General features: G+C 39.3%; 2 protein-coding genes across 5 annotated transcripts in view; both read left to right on the top strand.

Annotated features, from left to right (window-relative positions):
• Positions 1-1,401: 1,401 nt before the first annotated feature.
• Positions 1,402-11,577, top strand: REN (renin). Its single transcript, XM_087720809.1, has 9 exons — positions 1,402-1,526; positions 2,065-2,221; positions 2,366-2,489; positions 5,717-5,835; positions 6,541-6,737; positions 7,520-7,642; positions 8,319-8,463; positions 8,909-9,007; positions 11,416-11,577. Exons 1-9 carry the CDS (start codon positions 1,453-1,455, stop codon positions 11,575-11,577), a joined length of 1,200 nt encoding a protein of 399 aa, XP_087576935.1. The 5' UTR covers positions 1,402-1,452.
• A 6,649-nt stretch (positions 11,578-18,226) lies between these two features.
• The window catches only part of ETNK2 (ethanolamine kinase 2), a 31,997-nt gene continuing 30,321 nt past the window's right edge, over positions 18,227-19,902 (top strand). For all 4 annotated transcript variants that reach the window (XR_015697318.1, XR_015697316.1, XR_015697317.1 and 1 more), the window contains exon 1: positions 18,227-18,466. Coding sequence is in view for 1 of the 4 variants with exons in the window: in XM_014076252.2 (XP_013931727.1) it covers positions 18,296-18,466 (171 nt within the window). In the remaining 3 variants the exon portion in view is untranslated. The remainder of the gene's footprint in view (positions 18,467-19,902) is intronic.

Genomic DNA, 19,902 nt, shown 5'->3' with positions numbered 1-19,902 from the left:
AGATTAGAAATGTTTAATTGGTGAGAAGGCTATTGTAGAAAAGCAGGCAAAAGAGAGAAAGCAGGATTTCATCTCGGTTACAGCAACATTCCACAGCCAAAACCTTGATAGGCATATATGTCTTTCTATTCATTTGCTCTACTCACCTTTGGAATAGATTTTGTCAAGCAGCTCTATCTACCTCTCTGCTTTTCAAATCTTAGCAACAACTGCTTTGGGAATGCAGTTGGAGTTCACCAAGCCGTGAATTAAATTAGGGCTACTTTAGATAGATTAATAAAAAAACCTAAACCGAATTAACTCCTCCAAAACCTCAGTAGTAGCTCAGAATCTAGACATACATAAAATAGATTTTTCCAGATATTGGTACCTTTCTCCCCACTGTCTCTCTGCAAAAAAAAAAAAAACCACATCAAGGTGGGTAGAGACCAGGGAGGGAAAGAAGAAAATATATTTTGATAACTGGGAGCTCTTAAGTGCTGAGTACACCCAGTGGTTTTATCATAGATTCAGTCACTGTGCTCTAAAGGAGGTTGTAGTTATTCAGTGCAGGAAAATGCTGAGGTTCTCTATTTTTTGCCATTTCTCTCTACTAGGAAGTGTCCCCTCAAAAAAGAAGTTTGGGTAGAATTTCTGGGTCCTGGAAAGATATATTGTTGAAAATGAGAGGTCCTTGAGGCTCTCTGAGCTTGGTTATTTTCTTGCAGAATGCAGATGTTTCATTACTCAAACTAACACCATCAGTGTTGCATGAGTACAGCATGAGCACTGATGATGTTACCTAGTTTAGGTAATGAAATGTCTGGAAAAAAAACCACCAAGCTCAGCAAGTACCAAGGACCTCTCATTTCAACCCTGAGCTACAAATATTCTCCTTTATATGTATTCTTGAAAATGCTAAATGTTTCATTCCTTCCACCCTTATGTTTTGGTTCACATCTACCTTCCTCTGTTTTGTCCAAGTATACTTTTTTATGCTTCTGGTATCATAGAAAGGATATTCTATGTTTTCATTCCTCAACACCATGATCCGGTGGATGTTCTGAAAATTGGGTTGATCCTCCCCCTCCGTCCACAGCCCACAAAGAAACAAACTGTGAACTTCAAAGAAGATTCTTACCAGCTGAGATTCCTCACTGCTTTTTTCTTGTCTGAAAAAAGAGTTATCTTCTTGATATTGAGTAGATAACGAACCTGAGGGTGGTCACAAATATTAATGTGCTGCCCAAACTGACCTTTACCAGGAAACGAGGTCAAAGTTAGTACCTCAAAGGTGACCTCCCTCTGCCAACTGGCAAGATTTATTACTGCTTTCTTACCAATCAAAACTCAGCAGAAAATTAAAAATTGGACATGTTCAGCTATAAAAGGCTACTAGAACGGCCTTCCTTTTTTACACAAGATAAGAAAAAAGGAGCTCGGAAAAACAGCATCCATACCAAAACCAACAGAATGATGCTGCGGAGTTGGGAGCTTGTTCTGCTTATCTCTTGTTTTTTATGTTCTTCTAGTGATGCCTTCCAAAGGTAAGACTATTTCTTTTTTTAGTATATCACCTAGTAATTGACCAGTGCAACAAGCAGATAATAACACATCAACAATATGATGCAAAAAGCAAATGAAAATGCTAAATGTTTCATTCCTTCCACCCTTATGTTTTGGTTCACATCTACCTTCCTCTGTTTTGTCCAAGTATACTTTTTTATGCTTCTGGTATCATAGAAAGGATATTCTATGTTTTCATTCCTCAACACCATGATCCGGTGGATGTTCTGAAAATTGAATGTTTTGGATTCAGTCTCCCAAAAGGGCTTCAAAAGTAGCATTCACCTACATACTATTCTTTATAGCATTGTATGTTTGCCACCAGGTAGCATTCTAAAATAGAGCTTTGTCACTTCCAAATTATGTATTAAAACACATCATCATATGCCAAACACTTTCTCTATTAGTCACACTAGTAACTTGGCAATTGTGTTTGTTGACCTCCAAATATATCGCAAATGTGACTGTATCTGATATACCTTCCAGTTTTACCATGGTCTCTCTTTTTTTACCTGTCAGAATTTCACTCAAAAAAATGCCCTCAATCCGAGAAACACTGCAAGGGCTGGGCATTAAAGTGGCAGACGTCCTTCCTTCTTTGAAGCACCATATCTACTACCTTGGTGAAGAGCTTCATAACAAAACAGCACCTGCTAGTCTAACAAACTTCTTGGATGTAAGTGTGTCCTATGTTCTTAAAGAAAGCAGTCAGCAAATAAAAACTACTCCAACATTTTATACAGATATTGATGGAATGAATTATGATTTTTCCCTTCTAACAAAAATGTTATTCTGCTCTTTGTTATGATGTGCCTTTCAGTTGCAGTATTATGGTGAAATAAGTATTGGAACACCATCCCAGATCTTCAAGGTTGTCTTTGACACAGGATCATCTAATTTTTGGGTGCCATCCCATCAATGCCCCCCATTGTACAGTGCCTGTGGTAAGTTTTGGCAACATGTAACAACCGCATATGAAGATTTCTACCCTGACATGTTTTCCCATTATGCATGTGGAACAATGTTATACAGCTGGTATTTTTATTCCTGTCAAAGTACACTGATATGTAAAATAGATTTTTCTTATCATTTACATATAAGATACTTGGGCAATTACCAGCTTGCAGCCATGAGTGACAGTGTATGATAAATTAATGATAGATTATGAATAAGTATCCTGATATTTTAATGTATTAATAATAGAAAAATAATTTCAAAGATAGTACTGCATATTACATATGATTTTGGATGTTAATATTAATATAGAAAAAAATGAGTACTAAATCATTAACATAATTAAATTCACAATATATAGTACTTTGATGCTTGATGTCTCCTCCTGTTTTGTCCACAACTATAACCCGGTTAGGAGGTTGGCTGAGAGACAGATTGGCTCAATCTGACTTTCAGGTTCAAAACAGGACTACCACCTCCCTGCCCCTTAACCACTACACTTAATTATATTGCAAACAATATAGTATGTTAGACAACTCAGAGCACTGAATTTGAAGAAAGAATATTACACTTAGCTTGAATAAAATATTCCCTAAGAAATCAAGTCAGCTGGCCATTGATTAATCTACCCAGCTAGTTAAAAGGGGAGACATTTTGTCTTCCCCTCCTTTCCCATTGGTTTGTTCATCTTTGTTTTCCATATACTTCCATGGGAAATAAAACTTGGTTTTGAAGATCTGTCTAGAGCAGGGGTGTCAAACTCAATTTCCCTGAGGGCTGTATCAGTGTTGTGTTTGACAGGAGATGGGGGTGGCCAGCTATAAGTCACTCATGTCAGGGGTACCTGTGGTGGCCCGAGAGCTCTGCCAGTGAAAATGGGCTGTTTCCAGGGTGGCCCTGTGGGTCAGATCTCAGCACCCCGTGGTACTGGATCTGGCCCCCGGGCCTTGCGTTTGACACCCCTGGTCTAGAGAATTGGTCTCCTCAGTACAGCAAAGCAATCACTGTGGAGCTTCTGCGATGGGTCAAGGGAAGTTTGGTTCCCATGGAAATACCTTGTGTGGTGTTTTTTTTTTTTAGAGTTTTATTGAACACTTATAGGCCGCCCTTTTCCCTGAGGGGACTCAGGATGGCTTTCAATAATGAGGGAGGGGAGTGCAAGACAAGACATAAAAGAAAATGTGAATAAAAAAAATAATTAACAATAAAAGCACAACATTCACTCAGCATTCGGGCGGGGAGAGAGTAAAGTGTGAAGAGTGAGACTCTATTTCTCCATCACTGGGGCTTTTCCATACAGCTCCAATAATGCATTTCCTTCTGTCCTTGAAAATACATTTTCAGAAAACCAATGTCTCCAGGGCCTACTTTTAGTATATCTCAGAAGAGGCTAGTAAGTACAGCTACAGTTAGCTTCTGCTGCTGCTATTGAAATCCATACCAAGCCTTTCCAGGAAACCACTGAACTTTTTTCAGGTGTGTTAGAGAAAACAATCCTTTTTAGTTTCACATTGTGAATGATGTTAAAAACTTACAGCTCTCCTGCCCCATTATAAACTAGAGCAGCAACTCCTCAAACTCCTAACCCTCTGCCCCTTTTTTCCTATTCACTAATTTCCCTTCTCTTACTTCTAATTACCCCTTTCTGCCAGATTTGTCCTCCTTACAACAGTGGAGTTAACAATTTGTAATGAAACCCAGCAATGTTGGTCAGTGATTTAGCCTGGGCGCTGCAAGCAAGCACAGATTCCTTGATGCTCAGGGTTCCCAATTTTCAGCCTCCATGCCTGCACTGTTTCTGCCTGCATTACATTCTAATTGCTTACAATATTTGATCTATGGCTGCAGGTGTAGTGAGCAGGAGAATCTTCCCATTACTGGTGACTTGACACAGAAACTCAGGACGGGACTGGTTAAGCTTAGTTCTGGTCTAGAAATATAAGCAAAATTCTGGATAGCCCCCCAAAAGTTGGAGAGGTCTTCCATGAAGTCATAGAATTTCATAGAATAACAGAGTTGGGAGGGACCTTGGAGATCTTCTAGTCCAACCAACTGCTTGAGGGGGGATTCTATATTATTTCAGACAAATGGCTGTCCAGTCTCTTATTGAAAGCCTCCAGTAATGGAGCACCCATATCTTCTGAAGGCAAGCCATTCCATCGTTGATTGCTCTCACTTTTGGAAATTTGTCCTTAGTCGTAGGTTCCTTCTCTCCTTGGTTAGTTTCTATTCATTGTTTCTTGGCTTGCTTCTGGTGCTTTGATAAATAGTTTGACCCACCTTGTCTGTACTGCTATCATGTCTCCCCTAGTCCTTTTGTCAATATGTCCAAAGCAAAATAAGTTGTAAAAAAGTTCTCAGGCAGCCAAAGCAGAAATGGCCGTAAAGACAAAGAGAGCTGCAGCTGGAATGGATTAGATAGGTTCACAGTGGGCCAGTTGGAACTCAGCCAGTCACCATTCCTACAAAGACAACACTTTCATGACATGTGAGAGAATTTCCTTGTTTTCCCATGGAAAACCTCACTTTTCTACCACACTGTCTTGATGCACCTTCACTCTGCCTCAGCACTAGAATAGAATAGAATGGAATAGAATGGAATAGAATAGAATAGAGTAGAGTAGAGTAGAATTCTTTATTGGCCAAGTGTAATTGGAGACACAAGGAATTTGTCTTTGGTGCACATGCTCTTAGTGTACATAAAAAGACAGGATACATTCATCAAGAATCATAAGGTACAACACTTAATTATAGTCATAGGGTACAAATAAGCAATCAGGAAATAATCTATATCAATATAAATTGTAAGGATACAAGCAACAAAGTTACAATCATGCAGTCATAAATGGGAGGAGATGGGTGATAGGAACAATGAGAAGACTAATAGTAATAGTAATGCAGCCTTAGTGAATAGTGTTTGACAGTGGGGAGGGAATTATTTGTTTAGCAGAATGATTGTGTTCGGGGAAAAACTGTCCTGTTGTCTTGGTGTGCAGTGCTCTACAGCATCATTTTGCCTGGAGATTTATTGTTATGTGTTTATCCCTGACTAGTATTTAAATACTGTACAGTATGCCTTTCTGAAATCTGTATGATTCTTATTTCTTGAATTTACCAGCTATATGAGGTTGACATTTAAGGGACTTGTTCTTGATGATACTTGAACAGATTTAAACCAATTTATGTTCTATATATTAATATTCTTTCTTTCTTTCAGTCTCACACAATCGTTATGATTCCTCTGAATCAAGTACATACAAGCCAAATGGAACCGAAATTGTTTTATCATATGGCCAAGGATATATTAAGGGTTTCCTTAGCCAGGACATTGTCAGAGTAAGTGCTAATAGGATGATAAGCATTTGTGCTTCTGAAGGAAGGAAATGGAGGAAGTGCTTTCCTGCTGTCTGGCAAATGCCAGGTTATTCACAGGCTTTGAAAACTGAACCAGAGGGCTCCCAACAAGGAGAATCTCAATTGTTTGTATTATGGCACTTTAACCACATTCATCCCATTTGCACTGTCCAAGATTTGAAGGATACCAGACTTACCTTTTTCATCACTGAAATCACTGGAAGTTTTATATTAATTATTTTTTTTAAAGGAACACACAGGTTGAATACAGGCAAGTGCAATATCTAAAGAGATATATGTTATATGTCTTAGAATATCCAGTTAGTTGTAGCCTCAGGCTGTAATAGAGCTGGGCCTCAAGCCATAGTAATGCAAAAGGGAGAAAATCATATAAGCAGCAATCCATTTCCATGTACTCACCTAATGCCAAGTGAACATGTATAAAAATTCAGTTTTAATAAAACATGACCCTAAAGGACAACATGACAAGCCTGTTAGTCACTTGAACAATTACTGGGATTGAAGCAAAAATGACTTAACTATACATAAAAGTATACGTGGGTGTGTATGAGTGAGGTGGGGGGAACAAAGAAGGAAGAATTAAAGAATCAAGTGTTGTTTTTATTCCCTTTGAAGAGTGCATTCAACTTGTTGTTCCACAATTCCTTTGTGTGTGCTTTTCTCTAGGTTGCCGATATTCCTGTCATCCAACTCTTTGCAGAAGCTATAACACTACCTAGCAATCCTTTCATGTATGCTCGGTTTGATGGAGTGCTTGGTATGGGCTACCCCAGCCAGGCCATTGATGGGGTTATCCCAGTTTTTGATAAGATAATATCTGAAAAGATCTTGTCAGAAAATGTCTTCTCTGTCTACTATAGCAGGTAGGTTTTGTTTAGGAATATAAAGCGTATACATTAAATTATTGGACCAATTCATAATTTGATTGTGCTTTGGATTCACTGTCAGAAAATGATTATTATTATTTTTTTCAGAAAAAGGGGTGTGTCCCCCTTAACTTGTTTCAAAGTTAACTAATATTTGATTCTAGAATATTGGCTAATCACCCGTGTCTGAAGCTTCTTTTAGAATTTGGATGGGGACTCACAGAGGTCTTGGCTATTGTCAGAGAATATGACTGATGTGCAATATGGAACTTTTTCAGGATTAGAGTTTAGCATAGGAGCAAGTGAAGCAGAAATAACACTGATAATATTGGATATTTTGAAGTGTTTCCCCTAACTTGCCATAAAGATTCCGGTAAACATTTCACTATGTAGAAAATAGATCCAAGCAAGGAAAAGTCTAATACTGTCTATCAAGGGGAAATTTAAATCTCAAATCATGACTGGTGGAGTATTTTGCAGCAGGCATCATCTCAGTACTTGGTTCCTACCCCCATCCCCACATATCTTTCTTTTGTATCTTTTGAAATTGTGAATCACAGGTAATTTCAATAAATTCTATCTAATTGGCAATATGACTTTTGCTCTAAGCTTGAGTATTTTTGCTGGAAATACTGATTGCCTTATAAATGCTGCCTTAAAAGCAAAATGGCTCTCCTTCATAGGTTTTTAACAACAAAACTTGCTAAACCTTGTTGTGGGCAAAAGTGAGCAAGAATAAAACTACTGTTTTGTGATTTTTTTTCCCCCCTTTGGCCTAGACACTCAGAGTTGAACACTGGAGGAGAGATTATCCTGGGTGGCAGTGATCCCTCTTACTACACTGGAGACTTCCATTATGTCGACATTAGCAGAGAAGGCTACTGGCATGTTGATCTTAAGGGGTAGGTTCTGTGTAATGCCAGACTTATAAAATCAAGAACCCCAAAGGGGAAGTCATTTCAGTCAACTAAAGATATGAAACATTAATTGCATTTTGGAAATCAGCTTTTCCCAAGATGACCATCTTTTATTAGATGCTAACAATAAATTCCTCTTACAAACTTCAGGTAGTCCTCGACTTACAACAGTTCACTTAATGACCATTCAAAGTTACAATGGCACTGAAAAAGTGACTTATGACCATTTTTCACACTTACGACCATTGCAGCATTCCCATGGTCACGTGATTTACATTTGGATACTTGACAGCTGACTCACATTCATGACGACTGCAGTGTCCCAGGGTCTGTGATTCCCTTTTGCAACCTTCTGACAGGCAAAGTCAATGGGGAAACCAGATTCACTTAACAACTATGTTAGTAATGTAACAACTGCAATAATTAACTTAACAAATGGGGCAAGAAAAGTGGGGTAAAACTGAACAAACTTCTGATTTAGCAACATAGATGTTGGGCTCATTTGTGGTCGTACTTTGAGGACTACCTGTATTGTGATATGGTATTCAGAGGAGTTCAAGACCTTGAATGCCAATGTTGTTTTTTTCTTCATTTTGACATGAATGAGACTTATTCTTCAAAAGTACAGGAATATCTGAATGCTCTTTTGCTTTCTCTGCAGTGTTTCTGTAGAAAATGATGTAATGCTTTGTCATGAAGGATGCACAGCAGCTATAGACACTGGCACTTCCTTTATCAGTGGGCCAGCCAGTGCAGTATCTGTTCTGATGAAAACCATAGGCGCTACTTTGGTAGAAGAAGAAAAGGTAAAAGACATCTGAGCATAACTTTTCTAATCATGGGAAAACATGAATCTAAAAAACAGCAATGAGCTATGAAACACATTTGATTTCCAGTCCCTTTCACGTAATGTCCATGTAATGTTTAAATTTTCAAGTGTCCAATTTTAGCACATTTCCCTTTTTGAAAAAAGAAAAAAAACTAATTCAGTTTACTCAAAAGTGTGAAGACTAAGTAGTTTAAACTGCAAGGTTGTTTAAGAGAAATCAAGATTAAATCTGGATAAGGAGGAGAGATTCCCATTGGAATTAGAATAATTACTGTTAGGCGGTTCCCCATCCTGATATCTTCTCTATAGTGATGTATCATCAGCTGATTAAAGCAGATGTAAGACTGTTTCCTATTACCTGTGACTTATAACATAGGAATTAAAAGCCTTTCTATACCTCTGTTTCCTTTATCCTCTCACAGTATGTCGTTGAATGTAAAAACATTCATTTGCTGCCTGACATTTCCTTCCATCTTGGAGATATGACCTACTCACTCAGCAGTTCTACCTATGTTCTCAAGGTAAGATCTGGAGCCATGATTTGCAATAAAATGAACAAATATGGGCGAGCAATAAGGTTTAGATAAAACTTGGAAAATCAAAGGTCTGAGAAAATAAATGTGGGAGAGACTTTTGAGAGCTGGTGATTAAATCAAAAGTCTGACAGTGAGTAAATCAGGAAACAGTTCGTGACGGTACATTATTAGACTCCTGAATGTGAAGCAACATCATAACTAAGTAGTACGATGGACTTGCAGGGCTGGCATAATGTGTAACATGTTCACACTGGTGTAATGGGACTGGTGTTTGTTAATATGATTTATTGGGTTAGGGATTTTTTTTTCTTTTTTCTTTTCACTATGAGCTGTATTGTGTTGCGGGGGGTGCACTAAGGGAGCTCAACCAATCTCATCGTTCGTATGTTGTGCATTGACAATAAAGAAGCATTATTATTATTATAATACAATTGTATCACAGCGGCCAGTTATTTCGCCGGATTTGGCATTGGTTACTAGTCGGGCCCCACCCAGGGGCCTAGGACGTCGTAACATATTTTTGTAATATGTGTGCAGATCCAAGCAGTGAAGCTTTTTGCATTTGACTGATGGTGATTTTGTCAATTTTTAACTGTTTTAAATGTAATTCCAGTGCTTTTGGAATAGCACCCAGTGTGCCAATTACCACTGCTGGTTTGTGCCATAGTCATTGAATTTCGATTTTTAAGTCCTGGTATTTTGCGATTTTTTCATGTTCCTTCTCGGCATCCCTGCTATCACCTGGTATTGTGATGTATATGATTGTGACCTTATTTTTCTCAACCAGTATGATGTCTGGTGTATTATGCGCCAGTATTTTGTCCATTTGTATACTGAAATCCCACAAGATCTTGACCATCTGATTTTCGGTGACTTTTTCAGGCTGATGTTCCCACCAGTTTGTTGCTGTTTTGATATTATAATTTTTGCACAAATTCCAATGGATCATTTGTGCTACTGAGATGTGCCGCAATTTATAATCAGTCTGTGTGATTTTTTTACAGCAGCTGAGTATGTGATCAACAGTTTCATCAGCTTCTTTGCAAATGCTCCATTTGGCATCATCAGAGGATTTTTCAATTTTGGCCTTAATGGCATTTGTGCAGATAGCTTGTTCTTGCGCAGCCAGGATTAGTGACTCTGTTTCTTTCTTTAATGTATCTGTTGTTAACCATAACCAAGTTTGTTCACTGTCCACTTTATCTTTTATTTTTTCCAGAAATTGGCCATGCAGTGCTTTGTTCTGCCAACTCTCAATTCTTGATTTTATCACATCTTTTCTGTATTCTTGTTTCGTCTGTTGGGCCTTTAGTAGATTTTTGTTTTAGTTCGATTAATAGATGTTCTTGACTTTCTTTTAAATAATCAGCCAGTGCATGTTTTTCTTCTTCAACTGTTTGCTTCACTTGTAATAATCCTCTGCCACCTGATTTTCGGGGCAGGTATAATCTATCAGTATCACCACGTGGATGTAAACTGTAGTGCATTGTCATTAGTTTCCTGGTTTTTCGATCCAAAATGTCCAAATCAGCTTGTGTCCAGTTAACTATATCAGCTGTGTATCTTATAACTGGTATTGCCCAGGTATTTATGGCCTTGATTGTATTTCCACCATTCAATTTAGATTTCAAAATTTTCCTAACTCTGTTGGTGTACTCTCGCCTGACAATAGTTTTTACTTCTCCATGCTTGATGTTATCCAACTGCAGAATGCCTAAGTATTTGTAGGCTTCATTTTCATTGCATTTAATTGGTTGGCCATTGGGCATTTCAATTCCCTCACATGCAGTGATTTTGCCCCTTTTTATGGATACAGTGGCGCATTTTTCATGCCAAACTGCATTGAAATATCAGTGCTGAATACTTGGACTGTGTTTGTCAATGATTGGATTTCTATTTCTGACTTTCCATAGAGTTTCAAATCATCCATATATAGTAAATGCGAAATTTTTTCAGCTTCTTTGGCTGTTTGGTAGCCTAATTTCATTTTTTTTTTAAGATTACTGATAGTGGGATCATTGCGATGATGAAGAGGTGAAAGTGAATCACCCTGGAAAATTCCTCGCTTGATATTAACCATTCCGTAGATCTCATTCCCTACTGCCAGCTCAGTTCTCCATTGTTTCATCGCCTTTCCAGTAAAGGATGTAATATTTTTGCTAATGCCAGTTGTTTCTAAGCATTTTATGATCCAACTATGTGCCAGTGAGTCAAATGCCTTTTTGTAATCAATCCAGACCGGCATTTGACTCACTGCCACATAGTTGGCAGCATTATTATTATTATGATGATGATGATGATGATGATGATGATGATGATGATGATGATGATGCTGCATTACTCAGGGCATCTTGCTGATTTACTTTCTTTTGTTTGGATTGCTTTCTCTGCAGCATTCAACGTATTGGGAAGAGCTCTGCGTTGTGGCATTCTCAGCTTTTGACATTCCTCCTCCTTTAGGCCCTCTCTGGCTTCTCGGTGCAACTTTTATTAAGCAGTACTACATTGAATTTGACCGGCAGAACAATCGGATCGGCTTTGCTACATCGCTCTGACAGCAGAAAAGTCCCATTTTGAAAGATGTTCCCTTTTGAGAGATTGAACTGTGAAAGAGAATAGCTTGATAACAGATTCTATTATATAGTAAACACTTCTGACCTTTTAGCTGTAGGATTTTATATCCCACAATTTCTTTCTTAAAATAAAATTAAATGATGTAGAAAACTACAAAGGATCTTCAGTTTATTTTGCATTTAAATTTATCTCTGCTTAGCTTCATCTGTTGGATAAATCATTTTGCAATGTCACCATGTCTTGGATTAGTATCAAACCAACTTTCAAATGTTAGCCATGTATGAAGAAGATTGTTTAGGATACAGATAACTTGCCTGTGATGTCAATAGATAGACTTCAATGTCATTGAAGTGTCATGCAAGGACTCCAACTTCATCCTCCTACTGAAGAGAACTAACATCTGTTGGTTCAGCCTATATTCTGATCCCAACATTAAATGGGCTTTCCCCCCACTTTGTGACCTTTTTCTTCAGATAGTATTATAGGAAAAGAAAAAGGTATTGCAATGCATGAAATGTGACATAATTGTTACACGTATATAAACTAGATAATGAATGACAGATTTTCTATTCCTGAAAATAGTACTGCTTAAGGCAGCATGAAGCAAAAAAAAAAAAAAGTGGCTCTCACAATAATTCTATGTGAGTGGGGCAGTGGTTAGAATGCAGTACTGCAGGCTACTTAGCAATAGCAATAGCAGTTCGACTTATATACCGCTTCATAGGGCTTTCAGCCCTCTCTAAGCGGTTTACAGAGTCAGCATATTGCCCCCACAGTCTGGGTCCTCATTTCACCCACCTCGGAAGGATGGAAGGCTGAGTCAATCTTGAGCCGGTGAGATTTGAACCGCTGAACTGCAGATAGCAGTCAGCTGAAGTGGCCTGCAGTACTGCACCCTAGCCACTGCGCCACCTCGGCTCTCTGATCATACTCTGATATTCTGCTGATCATTGGCTGGCAACATTTTGGCAGTTTGATCCTCACTGGCTCAAGGTTCACCCAGCCTTACATCCTTCTGAGGTTGGTAAAATGAGAACTCAGATTGTTGGGGGCAATATGCTGACTCTGCAAACCACTTAGAGAGCTGTAAAGCACTGTGAAGCAGTATATTAGTCTAAGTGCAATTGCAAGTACACTTATTCTTCAAAACGCTACAATTTTTCACTTTTTTAAAATTACAGATTGAAAAAGCCATTACTTTGAAAATTGAAATGTTTTCTACTAGTTCTAGGCTGGGTCATTTCTTTACAACTAAAAAGGGGAATACAGATTTGCATAATATGTGCATGGGCACGTTCTGTCTCTCAGGAATGAGCAGCAATCTGGATTCAAAGGGGAAAATGTGATTCAGTGAACATATGAATACATGCTTAACACTTGATAGGAATCTCTTAAAGCAGATATGCCTTCCCTTGAAACCAAAATCGGTCACACAATCTTGGAACAGGATGAGTTTAATTTAAGGTGTTCTCAGCATGTGTACCCATATGCTCTCAGAATGACATTTTACTTTTTATATCCAATCCCTGCAAGGATGTACATACATACATATACATACATACATACATACATATATACATACATACATACACACACACACACACACACACACACACACACACGTGTGTGTGTGTGTGTGTGTGTGTGTGTTATATTTGTGCTGATAAATAAATAAAGGGAGACTAGTATAGATGTATTTCAAGCTATTTAGCTCTCATCAGCTAGCCATACCCTTACTGGGATTCAAACCTGTGCTATATTTATATATATATATATACACACACACACACACATACACACATACACACATACACACATACACACACACGTATGTATGTATGTATGTATGGATAGGGAGAGAGGGAGAGAGAGAGAAAGAGAGAAAGAGAGAAAGAGAGAAAGAGAGAAAGAGAAAGAGGGACTTACATATATTTATGAACAGTTCCTAACAATTTCCACACTCTTTAATTTTGTGGTTATCTTTAATTTGGACTTGGATATCCTCAAATGAAAGACTATCTTCCTATAAACTATAATATGCAGTCACATGATATTCCAACATGCATCACTCCTTTTTATCTCAAGCTTTATTTTAATAATTTAATTTATTTAAAAAAATAATTTAATAAAGATTATCTATCTATAAAAAAGAAACAGAAGGCTTGTGTAAAGATCTTTTACATTTGTTTCTTGTTTTATGTTGAATATACCCCATTCAACTTTCCTTGCCTTGCAGAGGAAAAGTTTCCAGTATTTTTATATTTAAATTTAACTTTCCTCTTAATGATAGGGGACTTCAGTCTTGGAATCTTATACTGTCCTTTTACAACTAGAAATGTCCCCAAATCCCTGGGAGAATCTTTAGCACATGATCAGCATAGATTTAATCACATTCACAAGACCTCCTGGAATCATCATTTTGCTATTATAGTGGAAAGTCAGTAACATTCAAATTAATAATGGCTACTATTTGGCAGACCACATATTCTGCAATGATCATCAAACAAATCAGTTTCCAGATTTAAAGGAATACTTTCCATCTTTCTAAGAGGAAAAGCTGCCTCTCTCATTCCCTGGAATAAAAGTTCAATTATTTAGTAAAGGAAGTATAGGATAGCTTTTCCAACAGTTCTTGTTCATCTTACCACCCAAGACTATCTTAGATATTATTCTATATAATTAATCACTGTGTCTAATTACCACTTCCATGCACATATCTGCCTTTAAATCAAACTCATTGCAGGCCAGATGTGTGACATGCTGGCCAGACGCACACCCAGTTTAGTGAAGGGGGGAAAAGTCGTGATATGCCACGTGATGATGTGAGTTTGATACCCCTCCTTTAAATAATTATGATCTCAGGTTAGAGAGGTTTAGCTGGCTTTGACTAAGATGGATTTGAATCCAAACCAACAAACCAGATTTGACAATCCCAAATATGGTGAGATGTAATTCTCCAAAATTAAACCACTGCTGAGTATTTCTATCACCTAAAGCATCCATTATCACCTCTACCAATAAGTGACATGACAATTTCCTGACTGCCAATGTGTATGACATAAAGATGATTTTGGAAGGAAGCCACTAGTGACCTGCAACCAGGAGATATTAGCAATTCACACTATTCCCAACAAAGCAATTAAGCAAACTGAGGCCCACAAAGAAAATAGGACAATTATAGCAGTTCTAATTAAAGTAATTAGACTCATTCCCCTTTAAAAAGGGAGGGTGGATATCACTCCCTGCAGCTTGATGATACTTATTCAATTAATTGAGTTTGAGTTAGTTAGCTGGATATTTAAGAGAAGATTTTTTTCCTCCTCTGTAGAAAATCACGTATTGTACTTTGAGTGAAATTAATTTCAAAGTATTTTATTTTTTGAGAATATGTTAACATTTTCCTTATTAAAGATTTAGTGGTTACAATAAACTGAATCTTATTTCCACAAGAAACTTTTGAGGAGAACCAGCTTCTTGCCATTTCCACTTCAAATGCAGGTGATGTTCACACATTACATTTCTCTACAAACAAACAAGATCGCCATTATATGGAAAATTAACATGCTGGACAGAGAGAACCATTTTAATGAAGGTGTCTATTGATAGATCATCAAAATAAAAAGGACAACCAAAGTACAGAATGAGGAGGAATAGAGATCTGCATATGATAATATACACAGACACATTCTGGCATAATTTTTATTTGAATAAATGTATAACAGAATTCATTATAGTCAGGAAGACTAACATGATGGGCAGCTTTGAACCTGAGTGCTTATGGCACTTTAGAACTTTTACACTTATTAGATTTATTTTTAAACCAGACGTGAACTTGAATAACCATTTGCTGAGTAAGTAAGGCATCCAATTCAATACTGTCTCTAGACCATGGGTGTCAAACTCGCAGCGTCATGTTGCTGTTTCGCGATGCTTTTCCCCTTTGCAGGGGTGAGCGTGGCCTGCACCTGACTCATCCGGTCTGTGGGCTGCCAGTTTGGAACTCCTGATCTAGACCAAGGTGTCTTTTATAAGTCTCTTTAATAGGTTTCTTTAATATGTCACTTGTTGGCATTTTTAATGCGTCTGTTTTCTATGGTCATAGATTCAGTCATGGGAAGTTTTTGTGCTTACTCCTCCAAGTGATACAGAACAAAAGACACATGTTAAGCACATCTTCTGTTGCTTCTGAAAACAACTAGGTTTCAATCCATTGAAAATGGGAGCTTTCAAAATGCTGAGCTGTTTCAGGTGTAGTTTATATAATTGAAAATACTATCAATGACAAGACCATGTGCTGCTTACATTACTGTTGGCATAGCTTTTAATCATAGGTCACTACCATTAGGGTACTTTTTACCACTCCAAAATGATTTCCTGATCTATGTAATTCCATGTATTGTTTACATTCAACAGCTAAAATTATTTCTATCTTTTGCAAAAAGAGAGAGGGGGGAGAGGGAGAGGGAGGGAGAGGGAGGGAGGGAGGGAGGGAGAGGGAGAGAGAGGGGGGGGGGAGGGAGGGAGGGAGGGAGAGAGAGAGAGAGAGAGAGAGGGAGAGAGAGAGAGAGAGAGAGAGAGAGAGAGAGAGATCTGTTTTCCACTGATGAGGCTTTGTAAAACTATGAATCAACTCCTTTCCCAGTGACAAGAAATCTTGCCTTATTGTGTCTCCCCAAATTCAGCTTAGGTGGCATTTTATCTACAGGACTTGTAACGGAAAAGATGGTTCAGCAGCCACTCATATTTGTTATGTCCCACAAATATACACCATCCAAGTAATTCTACCTCAAAATAGAGCTAGAATTGATCTGGAGTTTTTAGACTATAAATCTTGCAATTGTCTTCACTTATATTGTAACTCAAAGCAACAGAGCTAGAGCAAAACTGACAAGGTTTATCTCTGGTCCCCTCTTCTCTGCAACAACTTATGGAGGAAATCATGGAATACTAGTAATTTTTCTTTTTTGTGTAGGAGGAATGGGCTTGACAGAATTGTTTTTGTGGATCCAGGACTTCTGTCCCCTTCCCCTTCACAAAGAACAAATGCAATAGAGGTAGTCCTTAACTTATGACCATTTGTTTAATTACCGAGTTACAATAGTATTGAAAAAATTGATCCTCACGCTTATGACTGTTTCAGCATACACATGGTCATGTGATTAAAATTCCACGTTTAGCAACTGGCATATATTTACAGAATTTGCAATGACCTGGGCTCACATGATCACCACTTATGACTTTTCCAGGGTGCTCCAGGTCTCCAAGCTGAACACAGGGGGAAACCCTGGTTTGAAGCCATCAGACTTACTACTGGCTTATGAATGATTGTGGAAGACAATGTCCAGGGAGAAAGGGATGAGAGGCATGCTTGCATTAGCTAAAAGTGTGCAACTGTTACCCAGGCTATTTCCATTCTAATTGTTCCACCAACAAAATGGTCAGTGAAGTGTATCAGATTGTATCCATGGCAGAACGTTTGTCACATTTTTAACCACTGACACAGTTAAAGAAACAATTTCAAGTTTAGGTATGGGAGGGAAGGAGGCGGCAGCGGCTGTGCTGGAGTTAGGATCAGGTGTGAAAAGAATCTTGGTTTGACACATTAACCGTTTCATAATATTTATTTGAATCAGGACTGGGAATTCTTCTCACCCAGCTTGGTGGCAAAGTACTTTGCCTTTAATTGCATAATCGCTAAAAATTAGTCTGATAATCTCCACCTGCAATGCACCTACTTACACGCAATTGAAATCCCAGTTGAATTCTTGCTTGTCTGTCACAAACCAACGAAGCTGCCTGCCGCCTAAGAATTGAAAGTTGCTCACCTGATATTCCAATCCATGGTTCAAATGAATATTCGCCGAACTCAGTTTCCTGAATTCTCCTAATTCCCTGAACCCTAACCTAACCACGCTCACAGGACTCGCGTGTCAAGCTAGGCGCTTGGTTGTGGCTCAGAGCAGCCCCCTGCCAACACACGCCAACGTGCATAAGCGGCATTTAAACAAGCTGAAAAGACTCGCGGCACTAAAAGCGCAGATCCGGGTGGTGGACGCTTGTTCCCTCGTCAGTAATTAATCTCGCAGCTCTTTCCCCAACACTCCCACTCACCCCCACCCAGACCCCCACCTCCCCACCCCGGCGATTTAGATCCAGAAATTCCCGGGAGCCGAGCTTGGCGTGCGCCGCTTTTGCTTGGAAGCGCCAATCGTGGCGTCCGCTAACAAGAGCGCCGGGAACAGCAGCTTCCTGGCGGGAAGATGCTCAGCCGGCGACCGCATCCTCCTCCTCCTCCTCTTCCTCCGCGCCTGGCTTAGCGTTCCGCCACTTGCCCTCCAAGAGGAGGGCTGCTTCTTGGGGGGTGGGGGGGAGGAAGGGGACGCTGTGATCTAGCGGCGAACGATTCCGCCCTCTGACATCACAATCCGGTGGGCCTGGATGTTCCAATAAGAAATGCTTGCTGGGGGTGCGGTGGGAGGAGGAGGAGGAGGCGGCGGCGGCGGAGTGACTCATGGATTCCTCTCGGGGCTGGCTCCTCCCCTCCCAGCCCCTTCCCATCTCCTCCACATGGGCTACCTCGCCAGCCTCCCGTTGTTGAGGGGGGTGGAGTTGCTGGGTGGGAAAGGCTGCTCTTCCGTTTCCCTAACTCTGCCTTGCACCTGAAGCCCAGCCGCGTGGTGGTTGAGCTGCCGATGGGGCATGGAGGGAGCGGAGGAGGAGGAGGAGGAGGAGAGCGCGCGCGTCCTCTCCAGCCACCCAGCCGTCCGGCGTGTCAGCATTGCAGTGGATGAGACTAACGTCCTGCCGGGGGCTCTGCAGCTGATCCGAACGCTCAGACCACAATGGGAGACGGAGCGAGTTAAAACCAAGGTACAAAGGCAGAGAAAGAGAGTGAGTTCACTCGCAGCCGGCGGCCAAAACGCGCTGCTGGGGCGAGACTGCTCGGCATCTTCTTGTAAGGATGGCATTAAAGAAGGAACAACGGCGAGGGGCGTTTGAGGGTGGGAATGGTATGCAGGAAATGCACTTCACCTCTTTAGGTGGATTTTTTCTTTTCTTTTTAAGGAACATTCAACAGGTCGAGGTTGGGTTTGGTAGTGCAATCCTTTCCCCATTAAGATGGACTAGGCATCACCTTAGCTCTTTCAGCTTTAGCTGCACATCTTCCACAGAAACACAGTGATTTAACTCACCTATTGGATTCTCTGATCACTTGTCTTATAAAGGTGATCCAAAATTGGATCTCGCCTCCCCCCTTTTCTTGCACATTCATGTGGGTTTCTTCTACCATAGTTGGCATGCAGAGTGAGGTCCTTCAGGCGCAGATTATGGTCAGGACTCCTTTCTGAATGTTTAGTGGATGAAACACCCACTTTGTTCTTTATGATCTTTAAACACCAGCTGAATGCCATTTCCACCACAAAATCACCCCTATGGTTAGAAGGAATTGATTTTTAAGTGGATAGATTTCCCCTCCCAGTTCTTTGTAATTTAGTCTTGTTTAAGCATCAGGTGTGATTGCAGGTATTACTGTTTTTAATTTGGAGAGAGGGATTTGATAGTCAATGCCTCCTATAATTTCTATTTTTTCTGACTCAGTGGTCATGTCTGTAAAATAGAAACAGAACGAACATTCCTCTTACTCAGAAATAGCATGAACATTAGCTGTTCCAATGTTGGCCACCATCAATTTTTCATTCTGTGATATTGAATCTCTTATAAAGCATGTACTGTATGTAAGTAAACCAATCTATGTTGGTTTACTAGTACCATATTTTCTTTACAGCAGTCTCAGAATAACAAGCCACTCATGACAATAGCAATTTATGGAATAAGGAGTGCATTTCTGTGCTACACCCTATTTTTTCTCCCAGCTTTTTGCACTTCAGGTAAAGCACTTAGCCAAGATTGCAGGAAATTGCCCTGTAGCCATGCCCACTGATCTCTTTTTAGACTCTTAAAAGGAAAAATCTATAAATCACACAGTTCTTGGAAGAATCTGTTTTAATTCAGATTTACACTTATATGGAAGAAACTGTAGAAAACATCATACAAAGATCTGTGTGCTGGTTCTTTATAGCTGCCTTTTCCATGATACATCCAATGCATATCTACAAAAGTTTATTTTATCATCTCTGTTTATATATTAGTTGTGTTCTTTTGAATAAATGAGATCTTATATTAAATACAATACACAGAGTCCCTGACTCAAAGCATTTAATGACACAGTCTCACAAGATTGCAACTTTGTCCATGTGCTCATAGTTTGCTCATAGTTTTAAGTAATTTTACATGTTGGACACATG

The sequence above is a fragment of the Thamnophis sirtalis genome, unplaced genomic scaffold (assembly GCF_051295495.1).
Source record: "Thamnophis sirtalis isolate CommonGarterSnake01/CBP01778 unplaced genomic scaffold, rThaSir2_p1.2 scaffold_7, whole genome shotgun sequence".
In the NCBI taxonomy this organism is placed as follows: Eukaryota; Metazoa; Chordata; class Lepidosauria; order Squamata; family Natricidae; genus Thamnophis; species Thamnophis sirtalis.
Note: the sequence above shows the minus strand (reverse complement) of the source record. Positions and strands in the feature narration are given on the sequence as shown.